General features: G+C 35.6%; 1 protein-coding gene across 1 annotated transcript; it reads left to right on the top strand.

The window, feature by feature from the left end:
• The first annotated feature begins 1243 nt into the window (after positions 1-1243).
• FKBP14 (FKBP prolyl isomerase 14) lies at positions 1244-11126 on the top strand. The gene is made up of 4 exons (XM_039862637.1): positions 1244-1636; positions 3989-4140; positions 6290-6417; positions 8093-11126. Exons 1-4 carry the CDS (start codon positions 1440-1442, stop codon positions 8249-8251), a joined length of 636 nt encoding a protein of 211 aa, XP_039718571.1. The 5' UTR covers positions 1244-1439; the 3' UTR covers positions 8252-11126.
• Positions 11127-14293: the final 3167 nt, after the last annotated feature.

Here is a 14293-nt window from a genome sequence, read left to right as displayed (position 1 = left end):
TTACCTAGGAGCTTGTCAGACTTGCAGAGCCTCGCCTCTAGTCCAGACCTCCTGAATTGAAATCTGCATTTTAACAAGATCCCCAGGGGATTCTTATGCACAAGAAAGCGTGAGAAAGTACTGTGCTAAGGATATTTGAGCAGAGAAAAATGTTAACTACAGATTAAGTGAAAAGAGCAAGTTAGGAAACAGTGTACAATGTGATCCAAATTATTTTAGGCGTTAGCCACTGAAGCATGCACCATATATTAGCATGATTATTTGAGGGCGTTATGGGCGACCTTTTTTCTTCTTTAGTGTAAAATAGCCATACTTAGCAAATAAAAATACAGAACACTTCGTTGATTATCTGAAATTCAAATTTAATTCGGCTCCTGTATTCTAAATAGAAACCCTACTTCAATGCTTTCCAGTTTCTTCCATTAGATTATAATTAGTGAACATGTATTGCTTTTGAAATTAGGTGAAAAAAATGTAAACAAAAATTTTAACTAAGATGAGCCTGTATAACTCGTAGTCGGGATTACGATTTCTTTTTTAAAGTGGAGGTTTGCACGTCCTTATCCTTGATAGAAGCTCTCACTGACCCTCTACAGTAAGAACACGTAAGTGATAAATTATTAGTAGCCATAACGTTATGCTGTGTTGTGGAATGCATTAGACCTGGTTTGAAGGCGGAGCTCAACTGCTTTGGCGCTGAATAACCTTAAGCAGGACACTTAGTCTTTCCTGGCCTAAATATACCTATCTTCTATATGGGATAAAATAACCTGCCTTAATGGCAGTGTAGTAAGGTTCACGCACAGAGACGCGCCTGTGAACCCCACTGCACTAAGTCTTTATCGTTTATACCTTTAAGTTAAAAAATAAGCAATATTAGGAGTCTTAGTCACCTACGGTGAGAGTAAATGAGTATTTCCTGAAACCTCTACCATTTCACCTGGCCCCAAGACTCTTCTCACCACGCTCAGTCGGGGTACTTTACAGATGTAAATCTGTCGGGGCAGTTTCCGGTTAGCTGTGCGCCCCACTCTTCCCAAAATTTAAGGTTGTGGAATTCTTTAATCCGCGGGTCTCTAGGACCGCTCAGAATCGCTGCCGGGTGCCTGCTGTTCAGGCGGGCTGTAAATTACATTATTGTAGCGTCACTGGCTTGAGAGGTATCTGAGGGACAGCACCTGAAGCCAATAGGAGACCAGGCTTCCCAGGCGACCTTGTAGTAAGAGCCAATCGGACCCAGGTTTGAGTTTAACTCTTTAGAGGTGAGTTTGCAGTGCGTGGGAAAGTTGTCGGTAGTAAGTGTGCCACGTCTGCTAGGAAGGAAGAGTCATGAACTTGCCAGAGGCCCTTGTCCTTAAGCCTTCAACTACATTCTTAACTCTATGAGGTCCAAGGCCCTTACTTTGTTTTTGTAGGAACTTCTTTCCTGCTCCAGCAACATGAGACTTTTCTTGTGGCACTCGGCCCTGGCGCTAGTGGTCTCTTCTTTGAGTGGGGCTATGATCCCTGAGCCAGAAGTGAAGATCGAAGTACTCCAGAAGCCTTTCATCTGCCATCGCAAGACCAAAGGAGGGGATTTGATGCTAGTCCACTATGAAGGCTACTTAGAAAAGGACGGCTCTTTATTTCACTCCACGTAAGTAATTATACCCCGCGAGTAAAACATTGACGAGCCCACACATCTATGCTAGCCCTCTGGCAGGAAAAAGCATGTACCAGGTTTTATCTCTCTTTTAAAAAAACTGAAATACCTTATTTCCTTCTTTGGGGAAAGGAAATTGTTTAAAGCCAATCTTTGAAGGTCTTATTGGAAAAGCAGTCAGGATAAAGCTGTTGATTTTTTTTATTATAAAAATTAGAAGTAAAATTTTTGAAATACTGCAGAAATACCTAGGTGTATAATTAGGCAGTATATAGAAACAGTTTAAAGGAATTCGCATTTCTCAAACTCCATTCCTGAGGGAAAGTGACTCAGTTCCATGTTTAATGTGGTGTAGATGAAATTTACTTAAAACTTCACAGCAATTTCATGAGCAGAATACACATTTACTTTCTTGTTGTAGGATATGCTAATGCTAGTCTATTGACTGATATAACTTTTGTTCTGACAGATGACATTTTGGTCAAGGCACAGGACCATGATATGTTTCATCATTTATTTCTTTCTGGAAATTCAAGACTTCATGGATGGGTGTGGTTATGGAAGATTAATTCAATACCTACAGTGAAGGATTATCATAAACAAAGAAATGGCAACACGCAAAAAGTTTTACAAGTGTAATGATTTCCACCTAGTGTTTTACAAGTGTAATGATTTCCAAAGTGTTTATCGAGCACTTCGTGTTAGGCCTTTTGCCTGATGCTAGGAGAAAAAAAAAAAATGTTGGGTTGGCTTCTCTCTATCCTCGTTCATTCGTTTATCTATCCAGATATCAAACCTGGTCTGTCCTGAGGTTTTGGAGAAGTGAATGGCACTCTTCTCTGAACTCTGTTAGCCCTTGCAAAAAGTTCCAAAATGATGGCTTGCCATAGAATTCTTAGCAGCCCTATCTTCTCATCAACAAGGCCAGTGCCACAGTGGACATTAAAGAATATTATGGTTTGCATTTTAAATTTCCAATTACATCTCTTTTAGAGTCAGCCAGATTTCTTTCAGATCTCAGAATCAAAACCCTGTGTGGACTTTGGTGGTAGTAATGGGATGTTATTTAGCAGTTTGCTACTAGTACCTGATGTAGAGACTGTTGTCATGCAGCTTCTATGCAAATGGTCAGGAACTGGCTATCCTGAGAATCAGGAAGAACCATCAAATGATCAGTTTATAAAACATGTTCGCCATTTCTAGAACTATAGCCTATGTGGTAAGTAAATAAAGGTTTAAATCCTTTAACCGTGCCAAGAAATGTGCCAGAACAGTAGTCAGTGCTGGGTGGTAGATTGTTTCTTCCTTTTTTACTTTTTTCTTGCCTTCTCAAACTTTCTACAGTTGACATTTTGTTACTTTGATCGTGGGGGGAAATTAAGGAAAAGAGGTAATAATGGCCTTTATTTAAATTCAGTGACCGAGGTACCCATGAAACCTGTTAGAGTGACTTCCCCTTCTCACCAAGATATTCTTGAATAGAATGCTTTCCTTATTGCACCAAATGCGAGCTAACTGGGGCTCAGACACTACTCAGCCCTCAAGGTCCACAGTAACTTGGCAGGTTGGTTTTCTTAGGTTGGCCTCCCTTCAACTCATGAGTCAACTCTTGACCATTCCCTTTTTCCTCATTCCTTGACTAGCCACTCCTCCAAGCTTCCCTGCAGGCCCAAAGTAGACCCTTTCTGAGAGAACTGGGCCAGGATCTGAGTGGGAATACAGGATTGAAGAGCAGCCTGTTCCAGCTATCAGATAGCAGTCCGTGTAACAGGAACATTTGTAGGCAGGCTGTAGGATGCTGTGCTCCGAACTCTCAGTGTCCATGTGGTTATGGACCCCTGTGTGTTGGCTGTAAATTCTCCTTAGCCTCTCATCTTCCTTCTCTAACTCACTCATCTTCCATTATTTTTCTCCCTCCTCAGCACCACAGTGACCTCCTTGGGACAGCATCACTCTGTGGTTAAGACCTTGAATTTGAAGTTAGGTCAGATACTGGCACACTTGACCCATTTTCCTCATCTGTACGTGGAGAATAATCGTACTTATCTCATATGATCCTTGTTAGAGTGAAAAGAAGCGAACCTGGTATACAGTAAATGCTCAAATAGTTGTTAATTGGTTATTATCCCCCCTGCACTTCTCGAGCTGTATCAACTGTGTGAGATTCGCATCAAGAAATATGGGCAGCGAGTTGAATTACTATAAAGTTGACTTGGTTTTGTGTGCGTGTAGCTGTTTTCATTTATTTCCAAATTAAACTATTTATGGGTAGGAAAAAAAGCATCACAGCAATAAAAAAAAAGTCAAGTTATTAACAAGTTCTAATGTGTTTTCTTTCTGTCTCAGTCACAAACATAACAATGGTCAGCCCGTTTGGTTTACGCTGGGCATCCTGGAGGCTCTCAGAGGCTGGGACCAGGGCTTGAGGGATATGTGTGTAGGAGAGAAGAGAAAGCTCATCATTCCTCCCGCCCTGGGCTATGGAAAAGAAGGAAAAGGTAACAATAACAGTCTGTGTTTACTATAGTACTAGAGCTCTTCTCTGAATTAGGAGACGGAAGTCAATGGAACAAACTACTATGTATTTTTTTCCTTCTAGAAGGAACTAGAGGACTTGTATTTGTTTGGGAAATATAATTATATCTTGAATATCATTTGAAATGGCCCATTAAAGCCATGAGATCTAAATGGTCGACTAAGTTAACAATAAAAAAAGGTTCTAGAAACTTCAATTCCATTATAATTAACATTGTTCACCAATATGGTGGGTTTTTGTGTGTGTGCGTGATACAAAATACGTAACATAATGCTCACCATTTTAGCCATTTTTAAGCGTACAGTTCAGTGGCATCAAATACATTCACATTGTTGTAGAAACATCACCACTTTCCATCTCCAGAACTTTTTCATCCTCCCCAAATGAAACTCGCCAATTTATTTTCACAAATTCTGGATTCTCTACAATGAGCACATGTTAGCTACATAATGAAGAAAAAAAACTTTTTGAGTAGTCATGAGAACCAGACAAAGAACTACTCTGATGTAGTAGAAATATAGACAAAATAGCATCCTTAGGTTTAAGCTTAACCTTTTACCTAGTAGGAATTCTAGCCCCAGTTTCCTGGGAAGAACATAGCTATCACTGTATATTCTAAAGTGAAACTTGCTATATACATCTTACCCATAGAATAGGATTTACTAACCAAATTCAATTCTCAATAATAATCTTTTAATAATAATCTTTAGAGAAGAAAATCAAGTATCTAGAAAATGTTTCTCTGATATTCAAATGTATCCTTTCACCTTTCACCTTCAAACGTATGTTTATTATCTCACCTTTAATATTTATACATATAGTATTAGTCCATTACTCTTTCTTCATACTACATTTAACTCAATTTTGCTTTATAGCAAGTAGAAATCTAAATTTGAGTCATTTCCTTTAAACTGAGCGCCATGAAACTAATTCTGCTAATATGTATTTAACACTAATTTTTAGTCCCTTAGTACCCGTTTGCATGCCTCCTTTGGAAAGATACCAGTTTTATCAACGACCTTGTGCATGCCTCTGTCTAGATCTGGAATGGTGAGCTTCTGCACACAGCGTGAGTTTTGTTCTCTTTAGCACTTATGAATGCTCTCTCTTGGAAATACATGGGATGGGGAGACTAAGAAATATTTGTAATGTTTACCCAGACTGTATGTTAAATATAGTTATACGGAAACAAGTTGAAAAAAATTCTCCATACTTCCCAGGAAAAATAATTTTTTTAAGGGCCCTGAGACTTTAGCAATGCTCTTTTCACTTTTAAATATTTTAATCTCTTTTCTCAGAAATATGTTTTAATTTCTCCCCTCTTGTGAGATTTCTTCTACATATGTACGATGTTGTGTATCTGAGGGGGTTTTTCCAAACTTTCTGAAATTGTTGAACCTTCTTGCATTGTTTTGAAAGCCTATAAGAGAATTAGATTTTAGTAACATATATTGAGAACTTACTATTTATCAAGCACAATGCTGAGTATTTTGCATGGATTTATCTTCCTTCATCTTCCCAATAGACACAGGATGGGCAACATTGTCATCTGCATTTTACAGATGGGGAAACTGAGGCTTAGAGAGGGGCAGAAGTTGTCTGCAATCCCAGATAGTATGATAGCAGAGCTCACTCAATTCTGAACTGTGTCCCAGTCGTAGTAATTGTATAATTATATATATCTCTAGGTCAGGACTTTCTGACTCAAGTTAGTAAATCACTTATATTGTAAGTAACACTTTTATTTAAGTCATTCTTGACATGTAAATGTAATATCTTAACTATATTTGAAATTTAATACACATGCCATTAAGCGTGTGTGTGTGTGTGTGTGTGTGTGTGTGTGTGTGTGAGAGAGAGAGAGAGAGAGAGAGAGAAACAATTTTTAATTGCAAAGCCAAAACAGACTGCTTTTGATCTACTAGTTTGGATTATTCCTTCTTTATTGTATTTGTTTGAATAAAATACAAGTAATTTCCATAATATGTGATAATCTTAGGCTTTTCATTTAATTCAATTAAGAGAATAGTTTGTCCAGTAACATAGTATTCTATCATCAAAACTTTGGGACCTTTTGAATAAAACTTAACCTCCCTTTCTCTTCATGTCAGGTAAAATTCCCCCAGAGAGTACACTGATATTTAACATTGATCTCCTGGAGATTCGAAATGGACCAAGATCCCATGAATCATTCCAAGAGATGGATCTTAACGATGACTGGAAACTGTCTAAAGATGAGGTGACCTTTCCTTCCTCCTACTCTCTCTCTCTTTCAGATCACTTTTTTAGAAATATATTTTTAAGGAAAATTTATTTTTATTTAGGTTATAAATGTTATTTATAAATCTCAAAATACCTGCGCTTTGAAAGTGAACTTCTTCATAGGAAATCATTGTTTCGGAGAGAAATATATTGAGAGAAATATATCTAAAAAATACCGTTCATTCTTTGGCTTTTTTCTGTCTCCCCAATGCTTCAGGCTCTCTGTATCTTGCTCTCGCCCTGAGTTTCTGAGAGATCCATTTTTGCCAAAACAATTCCCATTTCGGAATTACCATATAAGAAACATAGGTGTCCTGAGAAATATTTCACATGGACTGTTTCTGTTTAAACCTGTGACCTGGTGTTAAATGCATTTCATAGTGATTTCTGAGCAGTTAGCAGCAAGCAGCTCTCAGGCTCAGTTTCGTTCGGGTCAGCACCCGGAGAAAGGCTCCAATCTGGATTTTCCACAGCAGGAGACCTGTTTGAAACCCTTCAAAGTCCTGGTTTTGAGTAAGGAAAAAGGGAGAAGTCTTCACCTTGTAATTTAGGCTTTTCCCGCCATTGCTACACATACCTGTCTGAGTCTGGCTCCTGTACGGGAAAAGTGGAGGTAGATACTTCTCCCTACATTTTTTTATCTACCCTTACTCTCCATTCTGGCTTGGCCGGTCAGAAATCAAGTCCCTTTTTATGCTTTGAACAAGTTCATTCTAATGGCCCGGCAATGATTGTCTTGAATAAGCTAAATCGTTATGAACCACTGGGTCATGCTCCACAGCTACTAAATTTGTAACACCTCAGAGTGTTGTGGCCAGTTTTAGGGCTTCTTTTTGATCTGAGATAAATTTTAATTCCTTTCGTTAATAAAAAATCTCGAATATACAACCCATTCACATGGTTCCAAAAAAATCAATCCAATTTAAAAAGATGTTTATTAAGAAGTCTTTCTCCCACCTACATTCATGTGATCCACCCCCTTCTGTATCCAGCTTTTTTAGTTTCTAATGTATCCTTCCAGTGTTTCTTTTGCAAGTACAAACAAACATGAGTACATATTTATATTTTCTCCCTTCTTACACAAAAAGTAGCATATTATATATAAAACTTGACATCTTGCTTTATTCACATAATAGACTCTGGATTTTGCTTTAATTTCTGAGACTGGAAGGGCATGTGGCATGATCATAGCCAGGTCCACAGTATGTACTATTCCCAGACAGTTAATTAAATTTAAAAATGCCATCATTTAATCTGATTTTAAGAGAAATGTCTGGAATTCTGACCTTTGTTAGAATATATGATCTGGATAATTGAATGGATTATTAGACAGCCCTCTTTCAAATGCTTAGCTTTATTTAGGCTCAGGTTGACAATGGATAGTATGCTTTCATTGGGTGTTTTTCAGATGATATAACCTTATCTTTGCCTCTGAGCAATATTCTGTGTTTCTACTGTGGAGTATAGTAACAATTTTTAAGGGAAAAAATTCCTTGTAATTCTTTGACTATCATTAGATATACATCATAAAGTAGTTGTTTGATAGTTGTTACGTATCATTGAATAAGCTACCAGTCCAGTCTATGACATTGATTGACTTGATGTGGATATCTTATGAATCAGAATTATTAACGAGTCTCATTATTTTATAGGTTAAAGTGTATTTAAAGAAGGAGTTTGAAAAGCATGGTGCAGTGGTGAATGAGAGTCATCATGATGTTTTGGTGGAGGATATTTTTGATAAAGAAGATGAAGACAAAGATGGATTTATATCTGCCAGAGAATTCACATATAAACATGATGAGTTATAGAAATACAGCTGCCCATTTTATAGAGCATTCATCCTTAAAGAGAGAGGAACCATCTTTAAAGAAAGGCTTATTTTTTTTTTAACATGGTTCTGTTCTTGCTTTTTTATTTTTATATGTTTTCCTGAATATTGTCTGAAGAACCCCTTAGGGTTCCTAAGTTCCCACTTATTTCTGGTGAGTTATTGGGAAGAAAAAATTTTTTTGTCTTTGAGTAGAAGACTTCTGGACCATTTTCCACTTTCACGTAGGAAGTCTTATGTTTTACTTTCTTACTTGTAATTTTAAAATATTGCAGCTGGGAGCATGCCCAACATCAAGCCAGGTATAGCTCAAATCAGCACTCTCTGTTTTTGCTTCCCTCTGTTTTCTCTAAATTAGATATCGACAATGGAAAGCCTTTTGCAATAGCTCAAGGCTTACTATTTTCGTGTTATAACGAAACAAGGTGTCTGTAACTGCCTTTGAGTCTCTGCTTGAGGAAAGAGGAGAATGGTGGTGTCACTCTACTTGTTAACAGTTACTGCTTTACTTGAGGATATGTGCAATGCTGAAGTGATTAACAAAGTTAGTAACTTATAAATGTGTATACGTGCTGCCTAGGACTTAAGCTATAGAAGGTTTGGTTCCTGATGGCTACTGGCCTATCATAATAAATAGGACCAATTGTTTATTTGTTTGTTTCTTCTTAATAAAATGTGTCAAAATATTGCAGACCAGGTAGAGTCGTATTTAGTCTGTGTTTGCTTTTTAAGGCTAGTAGATTACCCTTCCTGGTTTTTTAAGTTGATAACTAGTGGATTTAACTATAATAACACTCTATCATAAAAGAAATTGGTAAACCAATCAAAATTTTACCATTTTTAGCTCATCAGGAAATAGGGCCGACCCACAGCAGCTGCTATTGAGTAAGGTCTATCCTGGTCAAAAAATTGAAGATTTTATCATATTTTCTTGATTTGGCTTTATCCTTAATACTTTTAAAAAGTGTCCAGTCTTCATTTACTGAGAAGAGTCCTTTATCGTTTACAGAGTGATGTCAGATTCACCATTAACTTTGATTCTCATTGGTCAGAAGCCTATGAAAAAAAGCTGGTGCATCTTGATGAACCTATTTTATAGGTGAGAAAATTGTCATTCAAAGAGATTGATTGTTGGGACCAAGATCAACAGCTAATAAATGGAGCCAGATTTCAGTCCCTGAGTCCAATATCTTTTTACTGCCCTCTACAATTGAAAAGTAAAATTTTTCTTTGAATTCATTGGGTCTTATTTTCTCTTCAATTTACTCTCCTCGCAGTCAACTCTGTTTTTTGTGTCTGCATCCTTATCCTTTGAAGACTCTTTACTGTCTATTTTTGGTGCCTTAGACTTCTCCCCATGATCCAGAAATGGCCCTGGTTTCATTGAATAATCTTGGGGTTGGCACCGAATTACTTCAAAAACCCTGTGAGGTTTCTAGTGTGTGTCTTAGTCCTTTCATTCCTATTTACCTCTGGATTTTAAAAAGTGAATTATGAACAGTTATTACATCATATATAGACTACTTTCACCAATTATATATTGACATTTTCCTCACTAAAACAACGTTCTTGGGAAGAACATATATAGCACCTTTACTGATGAAATCAGCTATCTCTTGAAAACTCTTAAGTTGTCACTGCTGATTTTCTCAACCTGGTGGAGTTAGAAGTCACAATACAGAAAGCCTTATGCTGAATGATGAGGGGAAAGGAAGTAGCTTGTCATATGGTGCTACTCTGTATAAACTTTACTGACGATGCTATCTATGGTACAGCATGAAAAGTAAAAAGAATTTTGATTATTTAGGCAGCGTATTTCTTTATCTCATGTGAATTCATATCAATTCCCATCTAAACATTTAGACACAAGTATAGAATGAAAACATGTGACTAGGTTATGGTTGTTATTAAGTTATCTGCCTTTTTTATTTAGTTTTCCCTTTGCACCTTGTCATTTGTGGGAATAATCAGACATGAACTGTGACTTCACTTGTATATAATTTGACTCACTAATACTGCTAGATGTGTCATATTTAAATTTATAGAACTATGTTGTGTTATTTTCAAAATAAAGTTTATTTGGGAAATAATTTGTTTTGTGAAAAATTCTTTCACACCAATTTCTTCAGCAGCTTTATTGATTTCTCAACTGTTATTCTAGGTTTCATATCAAAATTAAGTGAGGAAGATGGACAGACGGGGGAGAGGTAGAGTGGCACTTTGAATGTGTCTCTGATTACCTTTTTTGTTTAGGTAGGATTGTAAGGAAAGCTGTGATTTGATTTAAATTGATTTTGAAATAAGCGTTAAACCTTGAGCAATGAGAGCAATACTTAATAGTGAATTTTTGATACTGGAGAAAGTGTATGTGGTTTTTGTTTTGCTTTGTTTTTTGGTGGTAGTTGTCACTGTTTTGGTTTGTAATTTTGTGTGTCACAGGTGGACATCATGATGATTAATGTCTACTGAGTAAATTAGTGCTATAAAATACCTTATCTAATTAAATGAAATGCTGGGGTGCCATGAAAATAATAAGAAATAATGATTTCTGATTTAGATGGGCAACTAGTTATTTGAATCTTTCCTTGTGGAAATGAATTTGTGCTCATCTTAATCACGATATCAGATATTACTTAACATCTGTAATGCTATTTGAGACATCAGCATGCTATCTTTCCATACTGAATTGAATATGTGGGTAATTTCTCAGTGTTGTTTACAAATTGTAAGAAAAGAGAAAAGAACTTGGTAAATGTTATAGAAAGAAATAAATTTCTCACCTTTTTGTTAAAAAGCGAATTATCATTGTATTAACCCTACCAGAAAAAATAAAAGAGCCTCAGACTTACCCAAAATTATTCTTCTATGTTATTTTTTCCAGAATTATCCTTAACCCACCCTTGTAGAATATACAGTCAAGAGATTTTTAGAAAAAATAAAACTATTATGTTAAAAATATAGATGTATATATGTATGTGCATATATATATGTGTGTGTATATATACACATATAAAGTTTTGTACTTAAGATAGTCATTGAAATGCTCTCTAATACATAATTTTCCTCTCTGAAAACTTGTCTTTACTGTGCAGGTAAACTTTACTCTTGTTCATTTGGAGTCATTCTGTATTTTGCCCACATTTCTGTGTTTCACTTAAACAATTTAGGTAAAATTTCCTAGTAGTTCTCTATGTAAAACCAACAATAATTGTTTTTGCCCCTTCAGCTTGCGGTTTAGCAAAGGAATTAAGTGGCTCATTTTGATATAGTACATTGATTATTGTTAAGGAACAGGATAAAAACAGTTGGAAGAATCCAGAAAATCTGCAACACTAGCACGCTGGATTCTTTTGTTTTCAAGTTCTTTGTGTTCCTGTACCGCTAATAAAGCCTCTGGGATAAAATAGATGACTTTAGTGAGAATGAGTCAGCCCACCATTTGCAAGGCCCATCTAAGTGCCTATGAGCTAGACTAACATCAATTTTATTTTATGACCAAAAAACAAATGATATGAGATGTTTGCTGAGGTTTACTCTAAAAATTCAAAGTAAAGTGACAGCTGTTCCCTTGGTCTCTAGTAACAGCTGAATTATATCCCACTTGGGAATTTCTGGGAATTTATAAGTCACTTCATTAATTTAAAATTCCACACTAGGATAAAGAGAATTTCCTCTTCAGCAAACAGTTGCAATAAAAACAATTCCACACACAATGCAAATTGAAGTGGCGAGGGACCATTTTCATTAATATAAAGAATGAAGTAAGAGTCAGGAGACCCTTTGGGGCTTAAGTCTGATTTCTTATCTTTCATCTGTTGGACTTACTGTGGCATACTGCATTTTATGTTAATATAACTGAATCTAATTTTTACCTCTGGTTAGAAACTAGGAACATTATAACATTCACCCACATATTGGTTGGTGGTTCCTTCCCGTTGTGATTATATCTCCTGGAATTGCTATGTAGCTATTTTGTGCAGAATATGCTCTGTTTGAGACATTCTAGATTTTTAAAAAATGGTTCTTAAATTTGTAACTAAATTCAATGAAATGGGTAATTATACTTGTGTAGAATAACCACAGAGAAAAGTGGAGATTTCCCTTAAAATAAGAGACAGCATTTTACTTATAGAAAAATACAGAATTTTAAAAGGATCATACAATAAAATTCCTACTGGAATTACCCGAGTTCTCCACAGCAGCATAATTGTTCTATGCTGCCTTCTTCATACCAATGTTCCTTGACGCTGCTCACCTAAGTTTTTCCTTGCTTTATTTTGGCTAAATTTTATAAAGCATAGAATCTTTTATAAAATGTCATGTCCTTTTTTTTTTTTGCCTCATGCAGTAGTATTCAAGGTTTTTCTGTTTTGAATCATAATCTTTAAAGAAAATTAAGCAGCCTACTAAAGTGAATCGATTCTTACATTAATACTGAATAATAAATCAACTCCACTCCTTGGATTTTTTCCCTAACATTTTACTTCTATGACAACAATTCTTCAAAACTCTTTTAACTCAATCGTTTCCTTTTTTCCTCTGAGCTGGCCAATGTTCGATTGTTTTCTAATATTTCTTTTTCCAGGTGCAGTATTTTTTAAATAAAATTAATATATAGTACTATGTTTTGTTTTTACAAATATTTTAGCATATTCACAGAGTTGTGCAGCCATCACCATAATTTTGGACATTTTTATCACCTCTACCCCCAAAAAACCCCATACCCATTAGCAGTGTGATTCCCCGCCTTCCCCTAGCTCCCTAAGCAACCACTAATCTACTTTCTCTATTTACTTCCCTATTCTAGAAATTTTTAATAATCCTTAAAACTCAATCCTTTCTTTATGCTCAAGGTAAAGAAAAATCAATTATCTGAGAAATTCATATGACAGTAAAATAATTTCTGCTTTCATTTTTTTCAAAGTATATAATAGCTGCTTTTTGAAATTTAAGTGAATTAGATATAGATTCCAGCTCATAGATTTCACATATATAAATCATATATGTGAAAAGGCAAATCCTTTGCACATGTAAAAGCTAGAAGCAATGATATAAGCGATATAATAAGAGTAGTAAAAACCTAGAACTTGGTTTATTATTAAGGGTAGAAAGTCATTGGAAAAGAGTAAAGAATAATCAGGAATTTTTAAACTGAAATATCTTCATATATCTAGATTATTCCCAATTCTCTGAAAGTCAGGTAATTAATCCAATAGGAAATAAAATAATACTGGTTTTCTGGTCTTTCATAGAAAACAGAAGAGCACCCAAAACAAAATTCTCTTTCTCTAGAGTCAGAAATTTTATACATTCTCTCAGTAGGCAGAATCATTGTTTAATCTCTCATATGAAGGAAATCTTTTAATTGAACACAAAATTTCTAAGGCAATTTAGACACACTTTGTTACTTCTTTCAAGAATCGGAAAATGACTAATAGTAACTTGTGTTTAAAGTCATATATTATCTCAAGTGAGCAGTAGTGTTGCAGATATAACAGGCTCAATTTTTGCAATTCTCAATTAGCTTTCATCTATTAAAAGGTGCCCCAGGTGTCACAAAATATTATAAATCAGTCCTGTTTTAAAACTACATAGCATGAGGTATGTAGTTTTTCCACACGTGTAAACATCTGCAAGGACGGATTACGTTGAAACTCCCAAGTCTGATCATAGAATCTTCTAGTCTGTTCTTTGATGTCACAAGATGAACTCTCAGAAAACTCCCTTTAAATGATCTGTACAGTTGACTAAAGCCATGAATGACCCCTAAAGGTGAGGCAGTGAATGTGATGCAGGTATAATCATTTGTTTCTAAATCTAGGTTCAAAATGTTCTTGAACTGCTACCTTATTTAAAATTAAATAGGAGCCATTCATTGAAATCACACATTTGAATAATTGAATTTAGAAACCCATCTCCTAATTATAATGAATAGGATTTTAAAGCTTTTGACAAAATACAATTTATAGTTTTCTAAAACTATTTCTAAATCACATATCCAAAGGGCTTGATGGATCATTTA

The sequence above is a fragment of the Pteropus medius genome, unplaced genomic scaffold, assembly GCF_902729225.1.
Source record: "Pteropus medius unplaced genomic scaffold, Ma_sr-lr_union100, whole genome shotgun sequence".
Classification (NCBI taxonomy): domain Eukaryota; kingdom Metazoa; phylum Chordata; class Mammalia; order Chiroptera; family Pteropodidae; genus Pteropus; species Pteropus medius.
Note: the sequence above shows the minus strand (reverse complement) of the source record. Positions and strands in the feature narration are given on the sequence as shown.

Bases quoted from the DNA above. Each gene is read 5' to 3' on its own strand.
- FKBP14 (XM_039862637.1), top strand. From the start codon at position 1,440: ATGAGACTTTTCTTGTGGCACTCGGCCCTGGCGCTAGTGGTCTCTTCT. The intron at 1,637-3,988 runs GTAAGTAATTAT...TTTCTGTCTCAG, and splicing joins GGCTCTTTATTTCACTCCAC to TCACAAACATAACAATGGTC. The intron at 4,141-6,289 runs GTAACAATAACA...TCTTCATGTCAG, and splicing joins CTATGGAAAAGAAGGAAAAG to GTAAAATTCCCCCAGAGAGT.